General features: G+C 29.7%; 1 protein-coding gene and 1 non-coding gene across 2 annotated transcripts; both read left to right on the top strand.

Moving 5' to 3' along the window:
• The first annotated feature begins 1,564 nt into the window (after positions 1-1,564).
• LOC142318596 (U5 spliceosomal RNA) lies at positions 1,565-1,682 on the top strand. Its single transcript, XR_012754972.1, has one exon. It is a non-coding gene; the product is annotated as a U5 spliceosomal RNA (small nuclear RNA).
• A 5,160-nt stretch (positions 1,683-6,842) lies between these two features.
• RpS15 (ribosomal protein S15) lies at positions 6,843-14,444 on the top strand. Its single transcript, XM_075353668.1, has 4 exons — positions 6,843-6,924; positions 11,635-11,720; positions 12,155-12,389; positions 14,283-14,444. Exons 1-4 carry the CDS (start codon positions 6,916-6,918, stop codon positions 14,394-14,396), a joined length of 444 nt encoding a protein of 147 aa, XP_075209783.1. The 5' UTR covers positions 6,843-6,915; the 3' UTR covers positions 14,397-14,444.
• The last annotated feature ends 10,850 nt before the right edge of the window (positions 14,445-25,294 follow it).

Raw genomic sequence — 25,294 nt, 5'->3', positions numbered from 1 at the left:
GCTGTAGTTTTCCATTGCTTTCAGCTGCGCAGTACTCAGAGGACTGAGTGATGTTGATACGGCCGTTTAAGTCGTCCTGACTCACGCCCCTAACAACTACTGAAAGAGCTGCTGCCCTCTTTCAGGACTCATTCCTTAGTCTGGCTCTCAACAGATACCTCTCCGATATGGTTGCACCTTCGGTCCAGCTACTCTGTATCCCTGAGCACTCAAGCCCTCTCACCAACAGCAAGGTCTCATGATTCATAGAGGAGGTCTATAATGTTAATATTAAAAAAGTTTTTTTTTGTCTGTCAGAGTTAGTGCAGGTCAAAAAGTATGAAAAACTATGAAGTGAATGACAAAAAAAATTGGCTCAGAAATTTAAAAAAATGTATATTTTTTGGCCTAGAAAGACAATAAATTTTAATAATAAATCCATAAGATAACAATCAGTATTAATAAAAAATAAAAGAATAATGTAACAAAACGCAGTGATATTCAAAAATTGTAAATATTTGTAATAAACAATAGATATACAAAAATATATAATAAAAAATGTGTAACCATTCCATATAATAAACAAAAAATAGAATAATTTGTTATAAAACTCTTACCGGCCCGATTTCATTTAATAAACAAATTCATATAATTAGCAGAGAGTATTAGTCATTATCCCAGTTTTGCTTAAATTTGATAATTATAAATTTACTGCCACAGATTTATCATTTTTTAGCAATTATTCGTTGTTTAATAAATGAAATCGGGACGGTAAGAGTTTTGTAACCAAATTTTTTCTAATTTTTGTTTATTATATCGAACGCTTAAACATTGTTTATTGAGTATCTGTCGTCTATTACATATATTTAACATGTATTTTTTTTACATTTTACGAATCACATAATAGAAAAATAATTTACAAGTGTAATAGATTACCAAGAAAATGAGAATTTTTTTAATCCAGTTATTTGATTCTTCCCCTTTTCTACGACTATGTGAAATTAGACAGATTTAAAAAAAAAATTAAGTTGTAAGTGTTTCATTCAGAAAATGAACTACAAAAAAAATATAGATGTTTAAAGAACTTTCTAGACTTCAGCATCGTACATGTTAAAAATATTTCTTGAAAACCAATTAGAGTTTTCTTTAAGCTTATATAAAGAGTATTTATTTGCTAAGTATTTAACCATATTTTTTATTTTAATAAACAAGATAATTGTGATGTTAAAAAAAATTCTACTAAATAAAATAGAATTTTACTCCCATCTATTATTACAAAGATACTGTCTATCTTCATCCTGGCTATTAGCAGTACAGTTTATTAATACTTACGTGCTACCTAACGTAACGAAATGTAACTAAAATGTATTCTATAATATTATATTTAAATATAACTGTTTTAAATTTTTCTGCTGTGAAATTAGAATTATATTTTCTATTTAACCTCTTTTTGTTTTAAGTGAATATGTATCTTAATGTCAGTTATGTAATACTTACGGTTAATTATCGTGCATTATTTTGAAACTTCTCAAAACAGAGGTAGTTGTACGTTAGATCAGGTATGTTTGTAAGTGGTTTATTATTCATACTCTGGTCTCTTTTCATTACGCATAAATCTTTCGCCTTTTACTAAAGATTTCCGTGGAAAGAGGCAAATGATGAGTCTTAATTAATTTTTTGTTAGTGCCTGCCCCGGCGGGGCGGGCCAATAAATCTGAATGGAAATTATGCAGTCCTTTAAATATCCGTTATTTATAAGTTATATTTAAATAATCTTCAGCAATAGTGGAAGATTGGTAAGAAAAATAAATATTTAACTAATCGCCATCTATTTTCTTGTTATATTCAGCTAGAATCGTTAGGATGTTTAGTAAAATTGCTTCTTTTGTATAAATGTGACCCCAAATTAATTTCTTGTTTTCTGTTTATGTTTAAATTTACAAAAAACACACCCTTTTTTTCTGATAGTGTAAATTTACGTGTGCGCGAATCCTGTGTTATTTTATACGTGTACAGAAACGTAGATCATTTTCGTATTCTACGTAATCAAAAGATTTTACATGAAAAAATTGCCATCTCCCGTTTTCCGCCATCTTCTGTTATTTAAAGAAAAATTAATACCTCAAGATGGATTTGAGGAATATGTTCGGTACGCGTACTTACAAACAACTTTCTCTAATAAAAAAATTATCATGAAACCCAATCCCAAATTTCAAGATGGAAACCAGACAATTTTTTTTAACTTTATTCTCTGCAATTGTTAATTTTTATTATCGTTCTGGTGATTCAGAAGTTACATGAATTTAAATATTTTATGAGGAACAAAGGATTTTTTTCACTTAATATGAATTGAGTAAAAAAGGAATCAAATTTTATACTTCTTGACTGAAAGTTAAATCCATTTATTAACGAACGAATCAGGCTCGTAAGAGTTTCGTAACAAATTTTTCGCTTATTATATGAACGCTTAATTAAACATTCTTTATTATATTTGTTATTGTATAGATAATATCTCTGTAGTAATTCTAGCCGAGAGTAAAAAGGATTTAAAAGGGACAATGAACGCATGAAAATAAACAAGAACAAAACGAAAGTAATGAAATGTAGGAGAAATAACGAAGATGGACCACTGAATGTAAAAATAGGATGAGAAAAGATATAAAGATAGAAGAATTTTGTTATATGGGAAGTAGAATTACTATAGATGGTCGAAGCAGCAGCGATATAAAATGCCGAATAGCCCAGACGAAACGAGCCTTCATCACAAATATAATTTATTTAAACGTCAGGAAAAGATTTTTGAAAGTATATATGTTTGGAGCGTAGCTTTTTATATGGAAGTGAAACTTTGGACGATCGTTGTACCTCACAAGAAAATATTAGAAGCTTTTGAAATGCCGTGCTATAGGGAATTTTAAAAATCAGATGGATGGATAAAGTGACAAATGAAGAGGTGTTGTGGAAAATACATGAAGAAAGAAGTATTTGGAAAAATATAGTTAAAAGAAGAGACAGACTTATAGGCCACATATTAATGCGTCCTGGAATAGTCGCTTTAATATTGGACATATAGGTAGAAGGAAAAAATTGTGCAGGAAGGCAACTTTTGGAAAATGTAAAACAACTTGTTAGGGATGTAGGATGTCTGCCATTCTTATCTTTTTAATGCTCTTAAATTCAGATATCATTATTGTATCTCCCTTTCATCCTCTTTAACCTCCTCTTCTTCTTCTATAACACCAGTTTCTAATTCATTTCCTCCATATAAATCTTCAATATATTCCACCCATCTATCAACGTTTTCTTTCATATTATATATTGGTTTACCATCTTTGTTTAAGACATTATTAGATTTTAATTTATTTACCACAAAATTCTCCACTTTCCTCTATGCTCTGCTATTTTATCAATGATCATTTCTCTTTCCACTTCTGAAAACTTTTTTTTAATCCACTCTTTTTTTGCTAATTTGCACTTCCTGTTTAAACTGTTTCTTAATTGTCGATAGTTCCTTTTACCTTCTTCTTCATCACTAGCATTCTTATATTTTCTATGTTCATCCATCAGCTCCAACATATCCTTTGATATCCATGCTTTTCTACCAGTTCTCTTTGCTCCGCCTAAGTTCGCTTCTGCTGATTTAAGAATTTCCTTTTTAACATTATCCCATTCTTCTTCTATATTTTCTACTTTACCTTTTTTAGTCAGATCTCTTGCGATGTCCTTCTCAAAAATCTGCTTTACCTCCTCTTCCTTAAGCTTCTCTAAATTCCACTGATTCATCTGACACCTTTTCTTCAGGTTTTTAAACCCCAGTCAAGATTTCATTATCACTAAATTATGGTTGCTATTAATGTCTGCTCCAGGATAAGCTTTGCAGTCGATGAGTTGATTTCTAAATCTTTGTTTAACTATGATGTAATCTATCTGATACCTTGCACTATCACCTGGCTTTTTCCATGTGTACATTCTTCTCTTATGATTTTTAAACTGGGTGCTGGCAATTACTAAATTATACTTCATGAAAAACTCATTAAGTTGGACCCACAATATTTCCTTCCTTGCCTTTTCCAATGCTTGCATTCCAATCTTCAACTATTATTAAAATTTCATCCCCTTTTATGTGTTTAATTGCTTCATCAATTTCTTCATATACACACTCTACCTCATCATCATCATAGGCACTTGTAGACATGTAGACGTTAACAATCGTTGTTGGCTTAGGTTTTGATTTTATCCTTATTACAATGATTCTATCACTATGCACTTTGAAATACTCTACTCTCTTCCCTATCTTCTTGCTCATTACAAAACCTGTTCCTGTCTTCCCTTTATTTCAAGCTGAATTAATTATTCTAAAATCAACTGACCAAAAGTCGTTTTCTTCTTCCCACTGAACTTTGCTAATTCCTACAACATCTACATTTAATCTATTCATTTCCCTTTTTAAGTTTTCTAACCTACCAACCTTTTTTAGACTTCTAATATTCCATGCTCTGACCTGTAGAATGTTACTTTTTAATTTTTTGGTGACCCCTTCCTTAGTAGTCCCCACCCAGAGATCTGAACAGGGGACTAGTTTACCTCCAGAATATTTTACCAAGGAAGACATCTGCATCTTTATTACGTGGAAATGCAGAGAGCGCCATTTTCTTGGAAAAAAAACAGCTGTAGTTTTTCATTGCTTTCAGCTGTGCAGTGCTCAGAAGATTGAGTGATGTTGATATGGTCATTTAAATCCTCCTGACCTACTCCCTTAACATCTACTGAAACAGCTGCTGCCCTGTTTCAGGAATCATCCCTTAGTCTGGCTCTCAACAGATACCACTGTGATATGGTTGCACCTTTGGTCCAGCTACTCAGTATCACTGAGCACTCAAGGCCCCTCATCATCGGCAAGGTCTCATGATTCATAGAGTGAGAAAATTCGTTAGTTATGTAAGAAAAATAAACAAATTTATGTAACACAAATATGTAAATAATTCTGAGCTATATAAGACTAATGGTAAAAAAAAATTGATAAATTGTCATTAATTATTCAAATAAATAAGCTATTTAATAAAAACTAAATAATAATATATCTCTTGTCAATAAACTACTTTAGAATAAAAGCACCATTATATCAAATATGTTAAGTTTTGAAACATTTTAACTAAATTTTTTAGTGTACTAGAATTATGGTACTATTTATACCATAAAATTAGTGTAAATTTTTTTATCACAATTTTTGCTTTAATACTAAATTTAAATTAATCTTATAGTAACTATGATTAAAAAATAGAGTATTTGCATACATATTTTTAAGAATTTTTGTCTTTAATTTTACTGGAATATATTTGTAGACTATGAATTAATTTGTGATACCCTCTGAATATATGCACGTTGAATTTTTTTTAGTTCGATTGAAAACTTCTACTTACCATAGAATCTGGGGATCATTGAGTGTTTTTGAACGAGTTTTTTTGTAATTAGGTCAGTTCACATCCATCACTGGTTCCCTATTTCATTATTTTATAGAGTTTGTGATCATTATTGTACTTCTTTTTAATCTAATTTTCTATTTTGAATTCATTTCATTATGCTATGTTTTTAGTTATTCACGTTGTTTTCTTATAAATTGCTTTTTGTTTTTAATACTGTTCATCTTATTTTCCATATTACTGTTAGACAGAAGTTGTATGTTGATAATAAACAATTTCATTTCTTAAAAGAAAATAAAAGTCATCCCATCTTAATTAAAAATCTAAATAAACTACATATTCGATTAGTAAAATAATTATACGTAATGAATTATGTCAGATGCTAGGAGTTAACTGTATATAAAGTATCTGTTTTATATGATCCCACGTATTCCAAAAATTGTTTTACGAATAAGTTAAGGGAAGCCTGAACATGTTTTAAGATGGCTCTTTTTTGTTTTTATGGCAAAAAGTAGGCTGTTACAGTAAAAATTTAAGATCAATATATAATTTAACTGGCAGCAAATTGCTTCCCATTTTGAATAAAAATACCCCGATATATTTTGTTAATAGCAGACCTTTTGTTAATATGATATCTTCTAATATGAAATATTTCACAATATAAAAAAAAAATTAAAAACTGTTCTTATTGTGTACTTATTTACAGTTAAAAAATGTAACCATTCATAAAATTGGACCCGATGTTAAAAAGAAAGGATTAAGTTAATTAAAAACTAATTCATTTCAAAACTTTAATTTAATAAACTCGCTGTAAGAGCAAAATTTCCCGCATGTAATGTATAAACACTGCACAATATGAATATACATTTTAAATTATTACAGATATATAGTTGCATATTAACAAGCATATTAACTTTCTAGGAGTGCTACTATGGACTAAGAACAGCTGGTCATTTTTAAAATCGATAATCAATATTTAAAAAATCGAATTTGGAATTCTTCCTCAAATTCATGAGAAAATATTTTGTAATTAATACAGGCCTACCATAATAAAAACCCTTGATGATTAAAAAAAAAATTAAAAAGACATTCCACGTATAATTAAAAAATTATATTATAACAGTAATTCCAGGACCAGATACAGATTTCTGCTCGCCAGTTTTTTTCTAATTTCCTTATATGATTATGGGTATTTATGCAACACGGAAGTCAGTTTTGAAAGGATTTGTTAAAAACATTTAAATCATATTTCTTTAAAGCAGAGGACGATTTACCAAACAATTCTTTTTAAAATAAGGCAACTGTGCAAAGCATAAATATCAAAAAATATTAAAGTAAATTTTTTTAGCAAAGGGGAGAATTATTGCATTTTTAAAAAAATTAATTCAGTGCAAATATATATTTTTTACAATGTAATTAAAATTTTTAATTGTTAAGTTGGCTCTCTTGCGGTAAACCGGATAACTTTAGCATATGTGATCTTTTTATTTCCTGTAATTGTGGTGCACGCGTAGTCATGGCCGAGGTTAGTATTTATAATAATGATTTTTATTCGTTATTATTCTTAGCATCCATATTCTTTGTCTAATATACGGATCTCATAAATTTATTCCAGATTTCTCATAGATTTTATGTTATCAGTGTATAATTGTAGAAAGGTTCTTGTTCCTGCATGCAGTTATTATTTTTTTTTTTGCTATTCATGTTAAATAGTCATGTGCCATGACAGTATTTTTAGGCTTGAAATGTGCATAATTTTTCGTGGTTAAAATGTGTTTTCTCGGTTTGCTATTGATAAAAAGTTAGTGTATTTTCGCTGTGGCAGATGCACCTGGTTGCTTTGCTACAGTTTTCGTTTATAAACAAGGGATTTTATTTAGGGATTGTATCGCAATCATACCTGGTAACCAGAAGAGAATCACAATAGCGCCGTTTCCATTTATATAAAAAAAACTATAAATACGTTTAAGTCAGCTAATAATAGTGAATTTCTTATTTCGTAATGTTTTTATGCATATATTTAATACTTGAGAAGTAGAAATTTGTGTTGAAAGGTGTGTGAAAAGAACTAATACGTCACAGCACAGTGAATTGAGAATATGTTCTACATTAACAGGCCTTGCTTACTTAACCCTTTTAATGCTAGGTATTTTTTTCGCCTTCGTGCTTGTAATTTTTGTTTAGTTTATGGCTAGTGCTAGCATAGTTTTTGCTAATTCGGTACGTTTTCGAAAAGTAATCGTAACTATTTCGTAACCTAAATTTCTGATTTTTTATTTTATTTTGTTGGTAATTGTCTGTTCTTTAATGTAATAGATCTAGCTTTAGATCTAGATTTAGAAAAATAAAATTTAGTCACCTACAAATGTTGATCCTATAAGTAATTTGATAAACAAAAATAAAATTTAGTCATACCTACAAATGTTTTGTTGGTTTTAACCAGTGTGATACATTTTGAGGTTTTAAAAAATATACTACGCCAAAGATGAGTTATACTATGACAAAGACATTACATTTTTTCCACACACACTGTAATTAAACTTTATATCAATAATTAAAAAATTCACACCCATTTTCAAAAGTTAGGTGTTAGGAGTGTTTTTGGCACAATATTTTGTAATGTCTTGTTGTAAGAAATGATATTTAATCTTTAAAGAGTTGGTTTATAATATAAACACAATAAATTAACTGGAAAACAAAATTTAATTTATTACTACAAAAGTGGAAAACTATAACATTAAATGTGCACTATAACAATAGTGATAACTATTTACTAAATAGCTGATAACATTTAGTGTGCAACTTTTTTTTATACATCTATGTCGGTTTTTTTCTCTTCCCACCTGCTTCTGTGCTTGCTACACTGCAAACAGCAGTTTCTCTCTTTGCGTACTAGAATTCTCTTTAATTAAAAATTTATCTGTACCTGCCTGAGAATGTTGCACAGATGAGTGTGGGGAGATACGTTCAAATCTAGCTCTTTTGTATCTTTTTTTATTTGTAACCATTCTGTGAAAAAATATTCACTGAGAATTTAAGTATTTTGCTAACTTTAATGGATGTAAAGAAAGTATCAATGAATATATTATATCCTTTGTTTAGATATCCTCCTATTTGTAAAAATTTAACCTCTACTGTGTTTGCTAATTCTTTTTACTGCATTTCTTTTATATCAAACATTTCTAACAAGTCAGTTATATAAAATAATATATTTGGTAATTATTTAGTTGAAGTGCCTCTCCCCGAAATCACAAAAAAACATATCAAATTCATTCAAAATTAATATTTATTCATTTAATGATGTATTTTGGATATTGGGAAATAGAAAATTAGTAAAAATTTACATAGTGATAAAATAAAAAATGAAAATCAACAAAAACGCAACAGAACTACCAAAAACATCACTAAACAATTAAAAACAAACAACAAAATGAAAAAGTAACAGAACTATTAACAAAAACTGCAATAATAACCACAAATACTCGGAGCAAGAAAAACACAACCACAATCAAGAGCCGAACCTAACCTAATTAATTAAATAATGAAAACATTACTGTTGATTAGTCCAAGTTAGCGAGTGAAGCGAGCATATGTTAAGTTTGATTAGATTATATTACTTATTTAATAAATATTATGTTATTATATAATATTAATTTATTATATTATAATTTTATAATATATTATTTTTATTTATTATATTATTTATTTATTGTTTCACTATGATAAGTGTTTTTTCTATTTTCTGACACCCAAAATACATCATTAAATGAATAAATATTAATTTTGAATGAATTTGATATGGTTTTTTGTGATTTTGGGGTGAGGCACGTCGAGTAAATAATTACCAAATATTCAACTGGTTTTGAATTGAATGGATGGACAGTGTTTAATCTCTGGCAATTTATGAAAATTAGAATTATGGTGATAACCTAATCTTATCTTCTTCAACATTTGATCACTCTCTCCCATCCTGCATGTCACTGCGTAGATTGTCATCGGCCTGTTTATGATGTCAGCCTGTAGGCCTTGATGTAGTTGGTGGAGTGCTAGTAATATTATTTTATTCCAAATCGGAATCATTCTCCAAACCTGATGTTAGATGGTTGGTTTATATTCCTGTAGGATGATAGTCTGGATCATCTACAGAATCAGAACTTGTTGAATCATTATTCCACATAAAATCACTTTTATCCGAGTCATCCAGTACTAATGACAGATCGTTTCATTTTTATTATTTATATGGCAAATGCTGCAAAAACTTTTAAAAAACTTGCAAAGAACATAAATGACATCTTGAAATAACGACAACAATCATATGTTGTAAACGAACACACCCTTTGATTCAATTTTTGTAAACGTCCTGAAAATCTGATGTTAGCACTCTATGTATAGTTTAACGATGTCTGATTTTCAGGATGTTAGCATCATAAGAGTTAAATGAGAAGAAATTGTTCTAACTTGGTTTGAAATAATGTACAGTGCTGACCGTAATACAAGATTATGTTCTTGACCACACCTTTCCATGACAAACTGATATTCTACATACCTTGCTAATAGTAGTGATAATTTTAACCACCCTCCCATGAAAAATAAGAGACAAGTGCTTTAATATTCAAGTAATGTAAGTTTCTGATTAAGAGTAAAATTAATTTATTTTAGGTATGATTAACAAAATTTTAGTTGTAACAATGCACTAAGTAATTTATAAATATTTTACCATATTCGATGAATATATATGTTTCTAATAAATAATTATTTTATAAACAAATAAGCAGTTTAATCTTATTATCATCATCATTATTATTTAATAGAAAGTTATAAAATACAAATAAATTAAAAGATTTAATGCTTATTAAATCTTGTTATTTATAGAAACCAAACTGCAACAGTAATAATCAAAGAACATAAGAAAGAACCTGTAATAAAAATGGGAGTCTGTCAAGGATGTTCCCTATCCCTGTTACTTTTTAATCTTTACATAGTAGTTAATAATGTTGAAGAACAATTTAGATCCAGAGTAACAGTGCAAGGTGAAAAGATAAAGATGCTACGATTTGCTAATGTGTAATAATTCTAAATGAGCGTAAAAAGATTTAGAAGAAACAATGAATGTCATGGATGAAGTCCTATGCCAGAACTACTGCATGAAAATAAACAGGAACAAAATGAAAGTAATGAAATGTAGTAGAAATAATATAGATGGACCACTGAATATATATAATAGGAAAAGATTATGGAGGTAGAATTCTGTTATTGGGAAGTAGAATTATTAAGATGGATGAAGCAGGAGCAATATAAAACGCCAAATAGCACAGGCGAAACGAGCTTTCAGTCACAAATATAATTTGCTTACATCAAAAATTAATTTAAATGTCGGGAAAGCATTTTTGAAAGTATATATTTGGAGTGTAGCTTTATATGGAAGTGAAACTCGAACTATTGTACCTGAAAAGAAAAGATTAGAAGTTTTTGAAATGCAGTGCTATAGGAGAATGTTAAAAATCAGATGGGTGGATAAAGTGACAAATGAAGAGGTGTTGCGACAAATTGATGAAGAAAGTAGCATTTGGAAAAGTAAAGTTAAAAGACAAGACAGACTTAGAGGGATCATATTAAGCCATCCTGGAATAGTCACTTTGATATTAGAGGGACAGGTAGATGGGAAAAATTGTGCTGGCTGGCAACATTTGGAATATGCAAAACAAATTGTTAGGGTTGTAGGGAGTATACCGAAGTGAAATTACTGGCACTAGATATGGAATCTTGGAGAGGTGCATCAAACTGGTCAAATTACTGAAGACAAAAAAAAGTATCTTGTTAATTTATATTTGTTATTTTATGTGATATTTAAATTTTTTATATTGACTTATAATAATTATATATTAGCAAAAAAAATTTAATTTTTTTAGGGTAATGTATAATTGTACATATAAATTTAATATACTTTCATAAACAATAGATGGAAATCTTTTCATTACATTTTCATCTGATATTAGAACAATTTTCACAGCAATTAAAAACATTTTTCTTTGTGGTAATATTGGATGACAATCATGTGATCATAATTGTATGTGTGAGATTAGATAATTTTAAAAATGATCTAATGTTCTGTTGCTTAATTTTGAATGTAACTAATAATAGAATCACATATTGGCACTAAATGTTTTTAGTAATTTATAAATAAAACTGTTCGGTTAGTCTAGCACCTTTGTTAATATAACATTTTATGTTACAGCAAGAAGAAACCCAGAAAAAGAAGAGGACTTTCAGGAAGTTCACTTTCAGGGGAGTGGACCTAGATCAATTATTGGACATGCCTGTGTAAGTTTTTGTTTTTACTTTTGTTATCGAAACATAATTTTTTTGTAGTCCTTAATCATTTGCTTTGGTGATGTATATAAGTTAATTGTTTTTTGTGCATTGAAATACACATTTACAAGTTTTATCTAGGTACATAAAGAAAATATGTTGTATGACACTATGTGTACTTGTCCTTTAAATTGACAGTTAAATATATAATGCAAATGATAGTATCATAAACTTTCATTATAATAAAATATGAATTATAGTTTGCATAAAAATCCATCTATTTTGCATTCAACTGATGACGTTTGCAGGAAGAATAATTTATAGGTTAATACATTTGCGAGTTTATTAATGATATGTTAAATATTATAGTGTAATTAAGAACAATAGATTTGTCAATATAATTTTGTTAATATTCTGAATGCTAAACATCCAGTTATTTTTTTCAGTGAACAGTTAATGGAGTTGATGCATGCTCGTGCAAGACGAAGATTCTCGCGTGGTCTGAAAAGAAAACCAATGGCTCTAGTTAAGAAATTAAGAAAAGCAAAGAAAGAAGCTCCTCCAAATGAGAAACCAGAAGTTGTTAAAACTCACCTCCGGAATATGATAATCGTTCCAGAAATGGTTGGAAGCATTGTAGGTGTATACAATGGCAAAACTTTTAACCAGGTTGAGGTTAAGGTATGTTATCTACTTAAATACTGTGTCTAGATTATTTTTAATAACTTTCACTTTTATCTTAGTGATATCTATTTTGTTTAATGAAATAGACAATAATATTTGTGTCTTACCTAGTTCATAAATTTAGTTTATTTTTTTAAGCTGCTTACAAAAGTGAATCTAAATAAAATTAATCTTTGCTTGCTTGGAGTTTATATTTTTTATACAGCTGTGTAGTTTTAACTAGACTGTTACAATTTATAACTTCGATTTATCAAAGGTGTACTGTGATGCCTTGGGGACTCCTCATGCAAAAGATTTGCTAGGAGGAAGTGCTCCTCTGCCAATTGTAGTTGGGCCATAGTTATGGGTTTTTAATGTCAGGAGAAAACACTCAATTATGCATATGGATGCAACAGCCACTTGACAGTGCATAACATCCTTGTGAATTGCATTGAGTTATGCAGCCCTTCTCGTCTTAAATATAAATTTCCCAGAATTTGATGAAAACCTGGGCAATGATAGGAAATTTTAGAATGGTGTTGTTTTTTCTTAGGCCGTACATTCATACTCTGATATTTGATCTACTACAGTGTGTATTGGCTCTTCATACTAGTTGCTGTGTAGCAGTTGGAAATTTTATTGTTCTGATTAAGAAGTAAAATGGGATATCTGTTTATTACAAAAAATGTGTTGTGTCCAGGTGATTATAATGCAGAAGTATTTTTTTCCCAGAAAAACCCATTAATAGTTAAATTTGAAGAGCTAAATGTATTAGCTATTTATTCTGTTTAATTTATTACTAAATATACATACATTACAGTTAAAGTACAATTCTTATACTTATTAAAAAGCAGAAATTTTTTTTAATCTGATAACAGTACTTTGTTTTACCTGATAACAATTCTTTTTTTGGGGGGGGGGAACATCCTTCTTTCTGTGTTATAACATGTCCTTGTAATGGGGGTTGTATTATTAACCTTTTTCAAAAATTGACATTAATTTTTATACTTAACAAAAAGGATTGAACAATTATTTTTTTTTACAATGAAAATAATTTAACTGTAGTTTACTCCTCTAAAGTAAGGGAGAATAAATAATAATTGTATAGTAGTATTCCATCTAGCTATGGTTAGAAACATTATTTTGGTTCTTATCGGTTATCTGCTTGCCACGTATTTTTCCATTCCAACGGGTTCAAACAGTAAGTAGTAATCAATTTACATGTTAGGTTAGATAATCAAAAGATTGGTGGTGTTAGGAAAGTTTTTGAATTGGACGAAAGCTTCTTTACAAGGTGCAAAAACAATGCTGGGCGAATTTTGCCACAACAGTGGATATTTGAGGGTACATGTTGAAAAATTGAGGAATGCTTTCTTGTTTGCGTTTCTGATCATTCATTTTCAATGTTGATGAAAGAAATTAAAAAACATGTGATGGAAGTGTCAACGTTGTACACGGATTTGTAAAGGGCATATATAACAAACGAAATTGAAGAAGTGGGATTCAAGCACTTACAAGTGATCCAAAATTTTAACTTCATCAATCCATCTACACGCACCTGTACACAAATTATTGAAAGATTGTGGGGCTCGTAAAATGTTGGTACAAGAAGCACAGAGGCATGGACCACCATTATCTGGATTTATACTTAGCGGAGTTCATGTGGCAGCGAGAAGTTCATGAAAAAGACATGTTTGACACTATAATTGATGTGATTAAGGACACTTGGCCGCCTGCAGAAAACATGTAGGTAATTTGCAATGGATTATAGTAGTAGATTAGCAGGTGGTTTGAATAAAACAATGATTGTACATGGCGGGGAGATAACCGATAAGTACCATAAAACCTTTTTTCTTCCTTGTATTTAATTCTTAATAAATATTCTGTATTAATTTACTTCTTTTTTTTCAGCCTGAAATGATTGGCCACTATTTAGGTGAATTTAGTGTAACATACAAGCCTGTAAAACACGGAAGACCAGGTATTGGTGCCACACACAGTTCACGTTTTATTCCACTTAAGTGAAGTGTTTTATTTTTCAATGGTTTAAATAAAAAAATGGTTTAAAATCAATTGTGTATTTAAAAATATCATTTCTTTCCTATACTATATTAAATTGTCAGGAATTCCTAATTTTTGTTTAGTGTTAACAACACATTTAAAAACCCAAGGAACACAAGAAAAAAATTTATAGCTCGAAGCTGTTGAAATTTTTAATTAGTTAATAGAGGAGGAGATGATGAGTATAAGTGATTGTTTGCTTTGATAAAAAAGCACATTTAAAGTAGTTGAGTTTATATTTGTTGTTAATACACTGCAGTTTTCTAATATGTTTTTTGCAGTTATTCTGTAAACAACAAAAGTATACTTATAAAATAATTTTATTTAACATTTTGTAACAGGGGTCAGTCCATCAAATCAACAGCCATTTTTGCTCAAAATTTTTAATTTTTATAAAACTGTTATTAGGAGACCTCTGTATCCATATGAATGTAAAACAGTCTTCAAAAACCTTTATGGGGGATTTTTTTTTGCACAGATAACTTGTTTTTCAGAAAACTGTATAACGTCCTCTTATCATGGTAATTTAAAAATCAGCATGAAGTGGTCTAAAATGATTGTTTAAACTATTTTATTATAATTACTAAGGAAGTTGGTAAAAAAAAAATATATATATATAAAAAAATTTACAGTAAAATTAAATTTTTGAGGCCAGTATTTTTCATGAAGGAAAAATCACTTATAGTGATTATTTTTTCCTGTCTGTTATCTTATAATGTGGCATGGAACTTTCATTACTGAGATTTACTTATTCTTGGAGTTACAGAGCACCGCACCAAATTTGGTAGAAAACCTACCACACTAAGAGTGCAGCAGTAAGGCTAATAATGTCACTGTATTAGGTGTTTTTATTAATAAAACACATAATTCTTATTCTAGTAGTATATGGTACAAGTTTATTAAACCATAAACTTCACCAAGTTTATAAAAAAAAAATTGTTAATGTATTAGCATAAAGAATAAAATCCATTAATATTGTTTAGCTAAAAGTGATGGTTGACAAATCATATTTTTAGTATTACCTTAAAATATTAAAAATTGATGAGATTTCATTGCAAAAGTTTTCTAATATATTTTCTTGCAGACATGGTTGTTAATTCTAAGCGAGTAATTTTTCTCAAAACATTCTTTATGGGAACCCAAACAATGTCTTTTTAGATAACTAAAGATATGATTTGGGGCCTGATGGAAAAAATGAACAAGAACATTGTTGTTTTCATATTTCTCCTTCACTCATCCAATCCACCATTTAAAATGATAAATACAAGCCTTGTTGTCTTTGATTCCTAAAGAGTTTGTGTTAGTAAAAAGAATAGATGTTTGATGGTCTTCAAATTTCTCTGATTTTGATGTTGGATAACATCTTATTTGGTTATCACGTAAAGGAATGAACTGATAGTAATTTATTGCACCTTTTACTTGTAAGCAACATTCAAACCTCTGTTTAAGTTTGTCTTCTTTAGTCTGTATTTATTGTGATCGGACAAATATATATTTTACCTCTGTAATTTTGTCATTAAAAAATTTGAATATATCTATTGGAGTCAAAATTTGGTCATAATATGGCCTTTGCAGGCTTGCCTTTGTCATCTCTCACTTGGTCATGCCTCCAATTCCATCACAAGAGTTCTTGCCTTGAGAAGAAGCAAAGAAGTTCCACTCGGCCAATATTCCAAAGTTTTTTATATGTTGGATAGATTGATGAAGTCATTCAACAAGCTAAAGCACGATCTCCTGTTACAGGTCAGTAGGCTTTATTCCAAGCTATAATGAAAATAGGTTTTTTGGCCTATAGCGACTATTTGTACTGTTTAATTTTGTACGCTTAAGTTGCTTGTAATACATAACCAGCGTGTCATAAAAATTAAGTACTAATAATTAAATTATAATATTTTATTTTAAATATTTTTGCCCTTAAACAATCAGAATGTGTTGTTTTATACTGTGTTCTTATTATTTTTTAATCATGTAGAATTATTATTAAATTATGTTTAAGACTATCTAACCATAAATAGAGAGGCTCTGGTTGGTAAAGACATAAATGATCATTTTCAGCCACCTAAGAAAACTTGGCACATTTTCGACCAACTTTGGTGTTGTTTAACTCCTAAACTAGCTAAGTGTCAGTGATCAAATTTATGTAGCATGTTTATGTTTGGAAGTGTTTCCTGTAACATTTTAAAATTTTTTCATTCTGTCCCTTTTTAGATATAAGGCGCTGAAAATGGTTGAAAGCAGCCAATTGGTCATCTTTGAAGGCCTTTAGGAAAAAAGGACATTTTTCCTGGCTGAAACTTAAGTTCCAAGACATGTATAAGATACCTTTGACAGGAAAAAATAATTAATGTGAGACTTTCCCTTCATGGAAAATACTGGCCTTGAAAATAGAATTTTAATTGTAAATTCATTTTATATACATATATATTTTCTTTTTTTTTTACCAACTTCCTTAATATTTATAAGAATAGCTTTACATTTTAGACAATTTCATGCTGAACATTCTGGTTTTTAAATTATCATATCTTTATAAATAAAGGGAGTTCATGGCTTTCACAAAACACATTTGTTTTTCACAAATAATGTGTTTTGTGGAAACACATTATTGTTGGTGAACAAAAAAATCTTCAACCAAAATTATTTTTATTATATGATTTGAAATTGATTAACCCAGAGGCAAGTTTAAAATTCTAATTAGATTAAGATAATGAATTTCTAACCACCAAAAATTATATTTATGATAATAGGGAATTATTAGTGTATTTGTCTGGGATGTGTCTGATCATTTTGTGAAATAGAATTTGAGTGATTGTAATGAGCTATACTTCTTAATAAGGAAAATAAATATTAAATTATTTGGTTAGCTGTCTATTATATTACTCAGGAATTAATTAGAGAATTTAATTTTTTTTTTAATTAAAAAAATGTTTTGTAATTTTTGCCAGCGTTCTTTGTTAACACTTTGAATCTTAAGCCATTATGTAATACTCTTTACCAGAATCCTAGATTTAAAGGGTATTTTGAAAAAAACATTACTATCTTCATTATAAACATAAATTTAATAAATCTTTATATGCTAATTTTATTTTACTGCCAAAAAAGTTACAACAATGCCAGAATTTGATAAAAAAATTGTAAAATGTTTATATGATATTTGTTCTCACAAAAATGTTTTAAAATATTTTAATTACGAAGGACACAAGTTTTATTTTACTTCTAAAAAAATCACTTCCTAATTAATAAATAAAATATAAAAAAATATGTTTTTTTAGGTATAATTAGCTCTGGTATGGAACAGTTTGAAGCAGTGTGATAAACAAAGCAACACCACACAGTCAGGATGCCACCAAGTAGTTTTTTCCACAGGCTCTACCAATAACTGCTTTTCATTTTTCAAAAAAACTGCAGGATTTTGTAGGTTGATTTTTTTTTTTTTTTCAGTAGCTGGGATTTTTGCAGGAAAATGATGACCTGTCAGCCTGTTTAATGCAACTGCAGATGATATGGCTTGCTGAGAGAGAACTCCAGTTTTTTCACCAATTGCAATAATAAATGACTTTTTTCAATTTTCAGGCTGTGATTCACGGTATAAAATAAAATTATTGGCTACACACATCCTGAAGAGATGGAAAAACAGTTTTTCCACCTCTTTGTTTGGGTTTGAATGGATAATAGGCTAAATCTGATATTTTTTTATCTACATCTGTTTTTTTGTCTAAATTTTAACTTTATTGCATCAGGTTTTCTTTTTACAACACCTCCTTTCCTGAATGTCAGTGCATATGATAACAGTCCTTACCTGAATGATAACACAAGCATATCTTGATTATCTCCATTATGTACAATTTCTGATTTTTTTAGTTTCTTTTTTATTACATTTTCCATTGGCAGTTGTTTCCAATTTGGCATACATGTGCCAAGTGCTTGTGTTTTATTCTGTCACAAGAAATAAAATACTGTGTGAGAAGTAAAACCTATCCATGAAAACTGTGGCATTTACTTAAGTAATCATTCAACACCTTCTGTAAGAGTGATTAGAGTTATAATTTCATTGGCTGCCTGTAACACTTCACGCCAAAGACTATGCAGTTTTAGAATCGCAAGCAATATTTAATTTTATGCCATATTTATCTGGCTTGTTTTTATTTTACACAGAAAACTGTATTCAGGTCCTAAAACAACAATTGCCATCAACTGTCAAATTTTCATATGGTCAAAAGGATTCATTATATATATATAAAAATGTGTGTGAGGCAACGGTGGTTCATCGTATTTTTTATAATGTACTCTTACTGTACTGTAGTATTTCATTTTTGAGGGCTTTCTAATGCTAAGGTGAGATCTTGTTATGCTTGAAAAAAAAGGAAAATTGCACCTTTATACCCAATTTTAAGTAATCCACAGTGCAGCACTAGAATAAAATGGTTGTCATTCTGTTTCACTGGCCTTAAAAAAAATCAAGTAAACATTTTCAGCTGGATTTTATTAGACTAATTAACCACATTTAAACAAAATTACAATCTTTTAAAATTAATTTTGTGGAGAAATTATAATTTAATTCATCAAATTAAAAATAAAGCTCTATATATATATATATACACACACACACACACACACACACACACACACACATATATACACTCATAAAAATTATAAATCAAAGATTTTTGTGTTTGTAATTACAAAAAAAAGATAAAAACAAACAGTATCCCACCTCAATCTTCTCTCGTCTTAGTCTTAATTTGATTGCTGTATTTTGTTCTTCAGCTCTCCATTCTTGTTCTGCCAAAATGTCTTCTTCGGCATTACGTTCTTATTAATCAGCAGAATATCTTTCATTCTATAATTTTCATCTGCATTGTTTTTACTTCCTTGTACAAAGTAAAGGAATTATTGTAATCATGAAAAATTTCAGATTTCAATGAAAATAACAATTTTTACCATCCCTGAATCCATTTTGACTAGTTTTGGTGTGATCTGTACATACATATATATGTATCTTGCATAACTCAAAAATGATTAGCCATAGAATGTTGAAATTTTGGATTTAGGACCATTGTAGTATTTAGTTCTGCACCTCCCATTTTTACTGCAATCGATGATCAAAAATGTCCAAAATCCAAATCCACGAAAACCCAAAATCCACGAAAATTGGATTTTGAACTTTTTCTTAACTGCAGTATTAAGCCCACATTGAGAGCTTTTCAATGATTTATCATAAGAAGTGGTACATATAAGTCTAGAAATCTTGAGATTATGTATCTCAAGATATATCTTGGCATATGTACGGTCACCACCAAGTAACGGTGAGCTTGGAGTGGTGACGATTGTTATCCAACATAAGTTGCTTAAGAGTTTAATCGTGGTGTGCCAATGTTTCAGAGAATGATAGTACAGCAGTGATGTGCAGGCTTATCATCCAAGCTTATGGCTACTGTAACCCTTAAATAAGCAGGACATTGCTATTCCAGTCTTCTAATATTCTGTAAGCTATCTGAAAAGAGTCAACCTCCTTCTAATGGTTATAAAATAAAGTCATAGTGGATATTATGAGGGGCATTCAGGTCAATTTGGGACTATTGATTTTTAATAAATTTAGAACACACTTATGATAATAAAAATACTTTTATTTCTTGATGTAATCCCCTGCTATATTTATCCCAGCGTTTCACTAGTGCCTGAATACATGCAGTGTTCTTTGGTGGTTGTGTTGTAATTAACCATACTCTCTAGGAATGGTTGACCTGAGACTGTACAAGACTACATTTCATATATATCATTTGAAGTAATACTTACGGTGGTTTTAATACTAAAGAGAAAAAATAAAAAAGGATACCTGCAGTATAGAAAGATTTGTCATTACATTGAAACCAAGATAGTACCGACTGCTTCACCTCATCGTTGCTGTTGAAATGTTCCTCCCAGGAACAATTTCAAGGGCCTGAACAAGTGAAAATTACTGGAAGCGAGGTTGGACTTATATGTGGAGTATGGCAATAACTCCCAGCCAATATTTTGCAGTGTGCTTGTTGTGTGGGGGGCTGTATGCAGTTGTGAATTATCCTGCAGAAACAGAATGCCTTTAGTGATCGCACCAGGCTCTTTTTTCTTGAAAGCATTGTGCATATTTTGAAGAACTTTGCAGTAGTACTTGCTGTTATTAGCGACTCCATGGGGTAGAAAATCACAGAGAATGGTGCTATTTTTATCCCAAAAACTGAGGCCATAACTTTGCCTGCAGAAGCATTGTTTAAAATTTTTTGGGAGGTGATAAGCCTGCATGGTTCCGCTACTTTGATGCACATTTTGATTCTGGGTGAAATGTGTACCCACATTTCATTGCTCATAACAATTAATAGAGAAAAAGCTGGCTTTCTTTGTCAAAATGTTACTTTAAACTCTTGGCAGATTTGCAATCTTTGCCGGTCAAAAGCAGAAAGCCGTCTTGGTACCCAATGTGTTCTATCCTTACTAAACTAAAGATGATCGTGAATGATTTTGTTTACAGTTCCTACAGACACATTTATTGCTTTTGCAATTTGCTGACAAGTTATTTTGATTATGAAGGATCAGTTCTTCCAGTCACTGAATGCTTGTGGGAATAACTGCAATAGGCTCTGAACCACTTTGACTGAGATCATCACTAATCATATGGCCTTTAAAATGTTCACACACTCAAATGTTTTACTGCAACTAAGTCTCATCACCGTACTGTGTAAGGACTTGTGAATAAAACTTACTGGGCTTTACGCCTTCATTCACAAGAACTTTCATTACAATGCGTTGTTCCACATATTCATTCACTACATTTGATACCATGTTTTTTATGATCGACTGTTGTTACACATCTGCATGCCATGTGGTAATAGCTGACACACTTGTACCTTATGTGTACAACCAACAGAATGTGCAGGAATGTCCATTTTACATTCTAGTCTAACAAAAATACCAGGTTGACGTGAACATCCCTCATATGTACAAGATGCCTACAACAAACAATTTTCCAAATCAAATGGACATGACCTTCCACAAGATGCAATCAAATTTGATAATCACTTGTTGGTTAATTCCATTTGTACATTCCACATGTCTCCAGGTATTTAACACAGCTTTGGTGCTGATAGGCAGCTGCGTCCAGCATCTGTGCGTAAGTGTATCTGCAACTTATTACATCCTTGAATGGTTAAGTATTAATGTGTTGAGCACTTTTTAAATCAATACTTTTGAAATGTTTTCTGGTAACATGATATCTAAGATGAGCCAAAGTAACACATTTAAAATCACAATCTCAACATTTGTAAGGCTTATCACCGGAATGAGCTTTTACATGTTTTGATAGATTACCAGATGTTATACATTTATAATCACATAAATGACATTTATGTGATTTTTCTCTGGTGTGCGTTTTAATGTGGGCAGATAGATCACTCGATTGGATATATTTATAACCACATAAACTACATTTGAATAATTTTTCACCCGTGTGAGTTCTCATATGTCTCTTTAAATTACTAGACTGTACACAACGATATTCACTCATGAATACATGCATAATTTTTTACACCCATATCAATTTTCAAATGTGAAGATAACAAATCTGGCCGTGAACATCTATAACCACACTGATATGGTTTTTCACCAGTGTGAGTTCTCATATGAAGCTTAAAACTTTTTGCTTGTGGAGTCTTAAATATACAAACATTGCACTCCAAAAATCCTTTTTCTTCATTATTTATGTTTACTTCTATGTTAACACTCATCACCAAATAAGAGGAGATTTATTATTGTCAGTATATGTACTATCACAGCCACTGCTAGCATTATTTATTTCATTAATGCCAGTATTATGTATCAATACATAATGATTATTACTCCTTTTAATACTACAATATTTTTTATGTAGTTCAAGATAAATTGATGAAGTAAATGGTAAATTGCAGTTAATACAGAGTAGTATACCTATAAAAAGGCAGAGTTAAAATTATAAATTTTGTATTTACAACAAAATATACACCATGCAAACAAGAATAATATTCTTTGTAAAAGTAGAAGAGAACTAACTCACTTTAAATTCATTAGTACTTTAATATTATGTGAGCAGCTTAAAATTAAACCACTACAGATTAAACTCGGTTGTAACATGAAATATTTTATAAATGAAATGTAAAGATAAATTGAATTGTGCGTTTTCATTAGGAAAAGAATATTTTCATTAGGAATATTTACCGTATTTATAAAAAAAAATTTTCAAAGTGAGTGTGTCCTATACAGCAGTGCACTTTTGTGCAACATTTATCATACCGAAGGTCACCTAATGCAAAATGTTGTCAATTTTTTGTTGAATGTTTGCATTTAGTTAATCAATAGTGTGTGTAACTCCAGTCTTCAAATAATCCTAAGGGACTGGGGAATGCAGAGGGCTCTGCCCTCTGCTGACAATTTGTACTTCTGTAAAAGCAACACGAATACATGCTAGTGAACCTGATGTGCGACATGTTGCTCCACCCTGCTGGGAGAAGCCACTCTTTTTCACAATCTATTAAACAAGCATATAATTCTTTGAAAATTGAATGGTGTATTTCTGTATTGACAGTTCAGTAAAAAAACATTGACCCCCATTATATGATTACCAGAAATAGCCTATCATACACTGATTTGTTATCATGAAGTGGTTGATCAAACATCTGATGAGAACTTTCAGTTATCCAGTGCCTGGTGTTATGCAAATTAACTTGTCCAGATAAATGAAATACAGCATTGGGTTTATCCATTCATCAGTAAGCCGTGCATCCATCCATTTTTGAGAAGCCAGTTGCAATAATTGAGACTTTTTGTTTTTCTGTTATTTTAAGCTGTTTCACAGTTGTTACACAATATGGTTTCAAATTTAAATCATTAAGAATCTTACTAGTCCAGGCAGTATCTGTTTTGGGTTAGACTTTTTCTACATGATCGCTAATTTTTGCTTTAATGGATATCCTCAGGAATGGCATCAGAAATGATTATTTCATTATGGCCACTTGAAAAAGGTGTGCTTAAATTTTTATTAATCAAAATGTAAAAAAATATCCATTTTTTTCTCCTACTTCCCTAGATAACTCTATAACTGTTCATTTTAGAGAAGAGATCGATAGAGAAAAAAGTTTTGTTATTAAATTTTACCACAATATAATTGGTTGCAAATTGAAAAATACATTATTATTGATGCAAAATTAGCAATAACTGTCAAAAAAAAATATTTTATTGGGAATGTTTTTTGAGTCCATATATTATTAAACATAGGACCTTCAGATTTTGCCTTAAAGTACTTTTTTATATGATAAAGCAACACACCAAATTTTAATAAAATCGGTGTGACCATTTTTGCGTAATAATTTTGCAATCCAATTTAAAAAAATGATTTTTCCAAATTGTGTAGAGCTTGAAAAGTCTCTAGATACTTAAAAAATTTAATCGCATGTAAAAGGCACTCAAACTTCCAAATGCATTTTGAAAAATAATTAGGAGAGCCTAGGGAATTTTCAAACATACTTCCAATTTTAACTAACAAAATTACTGTTTTTTTTTAATCCATGTCTTGTAAGCTAAAAAGTTCAAATATTATACTGCCAAACAAAAATTATTGATAAATAGCAGTTTAATAATTTATTCCAAAAGTTGCAGAAAGGCAGTTAAGTTTGATCAGTTATATCTCTGGAGATAATTAACGAAATTAAACTTTTTTTTATAAAGAGAAGCGTCTTTATGAGTACTTTTAAACTGTGCTTTTTAAAATTAATTTGGATAAAATTCATGAAGGTATTCAATTTGTTTAAAAGCAAAAAAATTAAAAGCAATTTTTTTGAAAACTTTCCTAGGATCTCCTAATTAACTGATTTAAAATTTTCAAAATGCCTTTGAAAATTTTAGTGCTCTTTTATATGTAACTAAATTTTCAAGTATCTAGAGACTTTATTTCAGGCTCTACACAATTTGGAAAAATCAATTTTTTTTTAAATCTGGATTGCAAAATGATTGTGCAAAAACTGTCACGACTGATTTTGTTTAAATTTGGCATGTTGCTTTATCACATCAAAATATTATTATTAAAAAAAGTACTTAAAAAAGTTCCCAAAAAATCTTGTTGGTTTCTTTTCAATTTTTTGACATTTATTGCTATTTTTGCATCATTAATGTATTTTTTAATTTGCGACCAATGGTATTGAGTGTAAAATTTAGTAACAAAACTTTTTTCTTTCTCGATCTTTTCTCTAAAATGAACAGTTACCGAGTTATCTAGGGTAATAGGAGAAAAAATGTATATTCTTGCAATTTTTTTACATTTTGTTTAATAAAGATTTAGCACACCTTTTTCAACTGGCGCATAATGAAATAATCATTTCTGATGGTATTCTGGAGGCATTAAAGTGAAAATTAGTACATAGAAAAAGTACAAATATGCCTATTTTTTATTGCATAGACTATACAGCAATTTTTGTATAGTACACCAAAATTTGCTGTGATAATTTAATATAGATTTAAAAAAAATTATTTGTATTGACATCTATTTTACTTAATATCTCTGGAAAATATGAACTAGTAATCATGAAATTTGATAAAATTTTGTAATTTATGTACGTATGGTATTGTGCTGTTACATTTTAATAAAAATATTTCAAGCAGATAGGAATAGATCCTCTTTAAACTTATTACTATTATATCAAGATAAGTTCAATTTGTTGAAAACTTCTGAGAACTTTTGAATTCTGTGACTATTTGATGAATTTTTTTTACATCTCCCACCCATAAAAATCAAAGAAATAATAGGGATTCCTAATTTATAATATAAAAACAGAAATCTATATAAAGATAGTTTTGGAGATGGT

The sequence above is a fragment of the Lycorma delicatula genome, chromosome 1, assembly GCF_047948215.1.
Source record: "Lycorma delicatula isolate Av1 chromosome 1, ASM4794821v1, whole genome shotgun sequence".
In the NCBI taxonomy this organism is placed as follows: Eukaryota; Metazoa; Arthropoda; class Insecta; order Hemiptera; family Fulgoridae; genus Lycorma; species Lycorma delicatula.
This window is presented reverse-complemented; position numbering and strand designations above follow the sequence as displayed.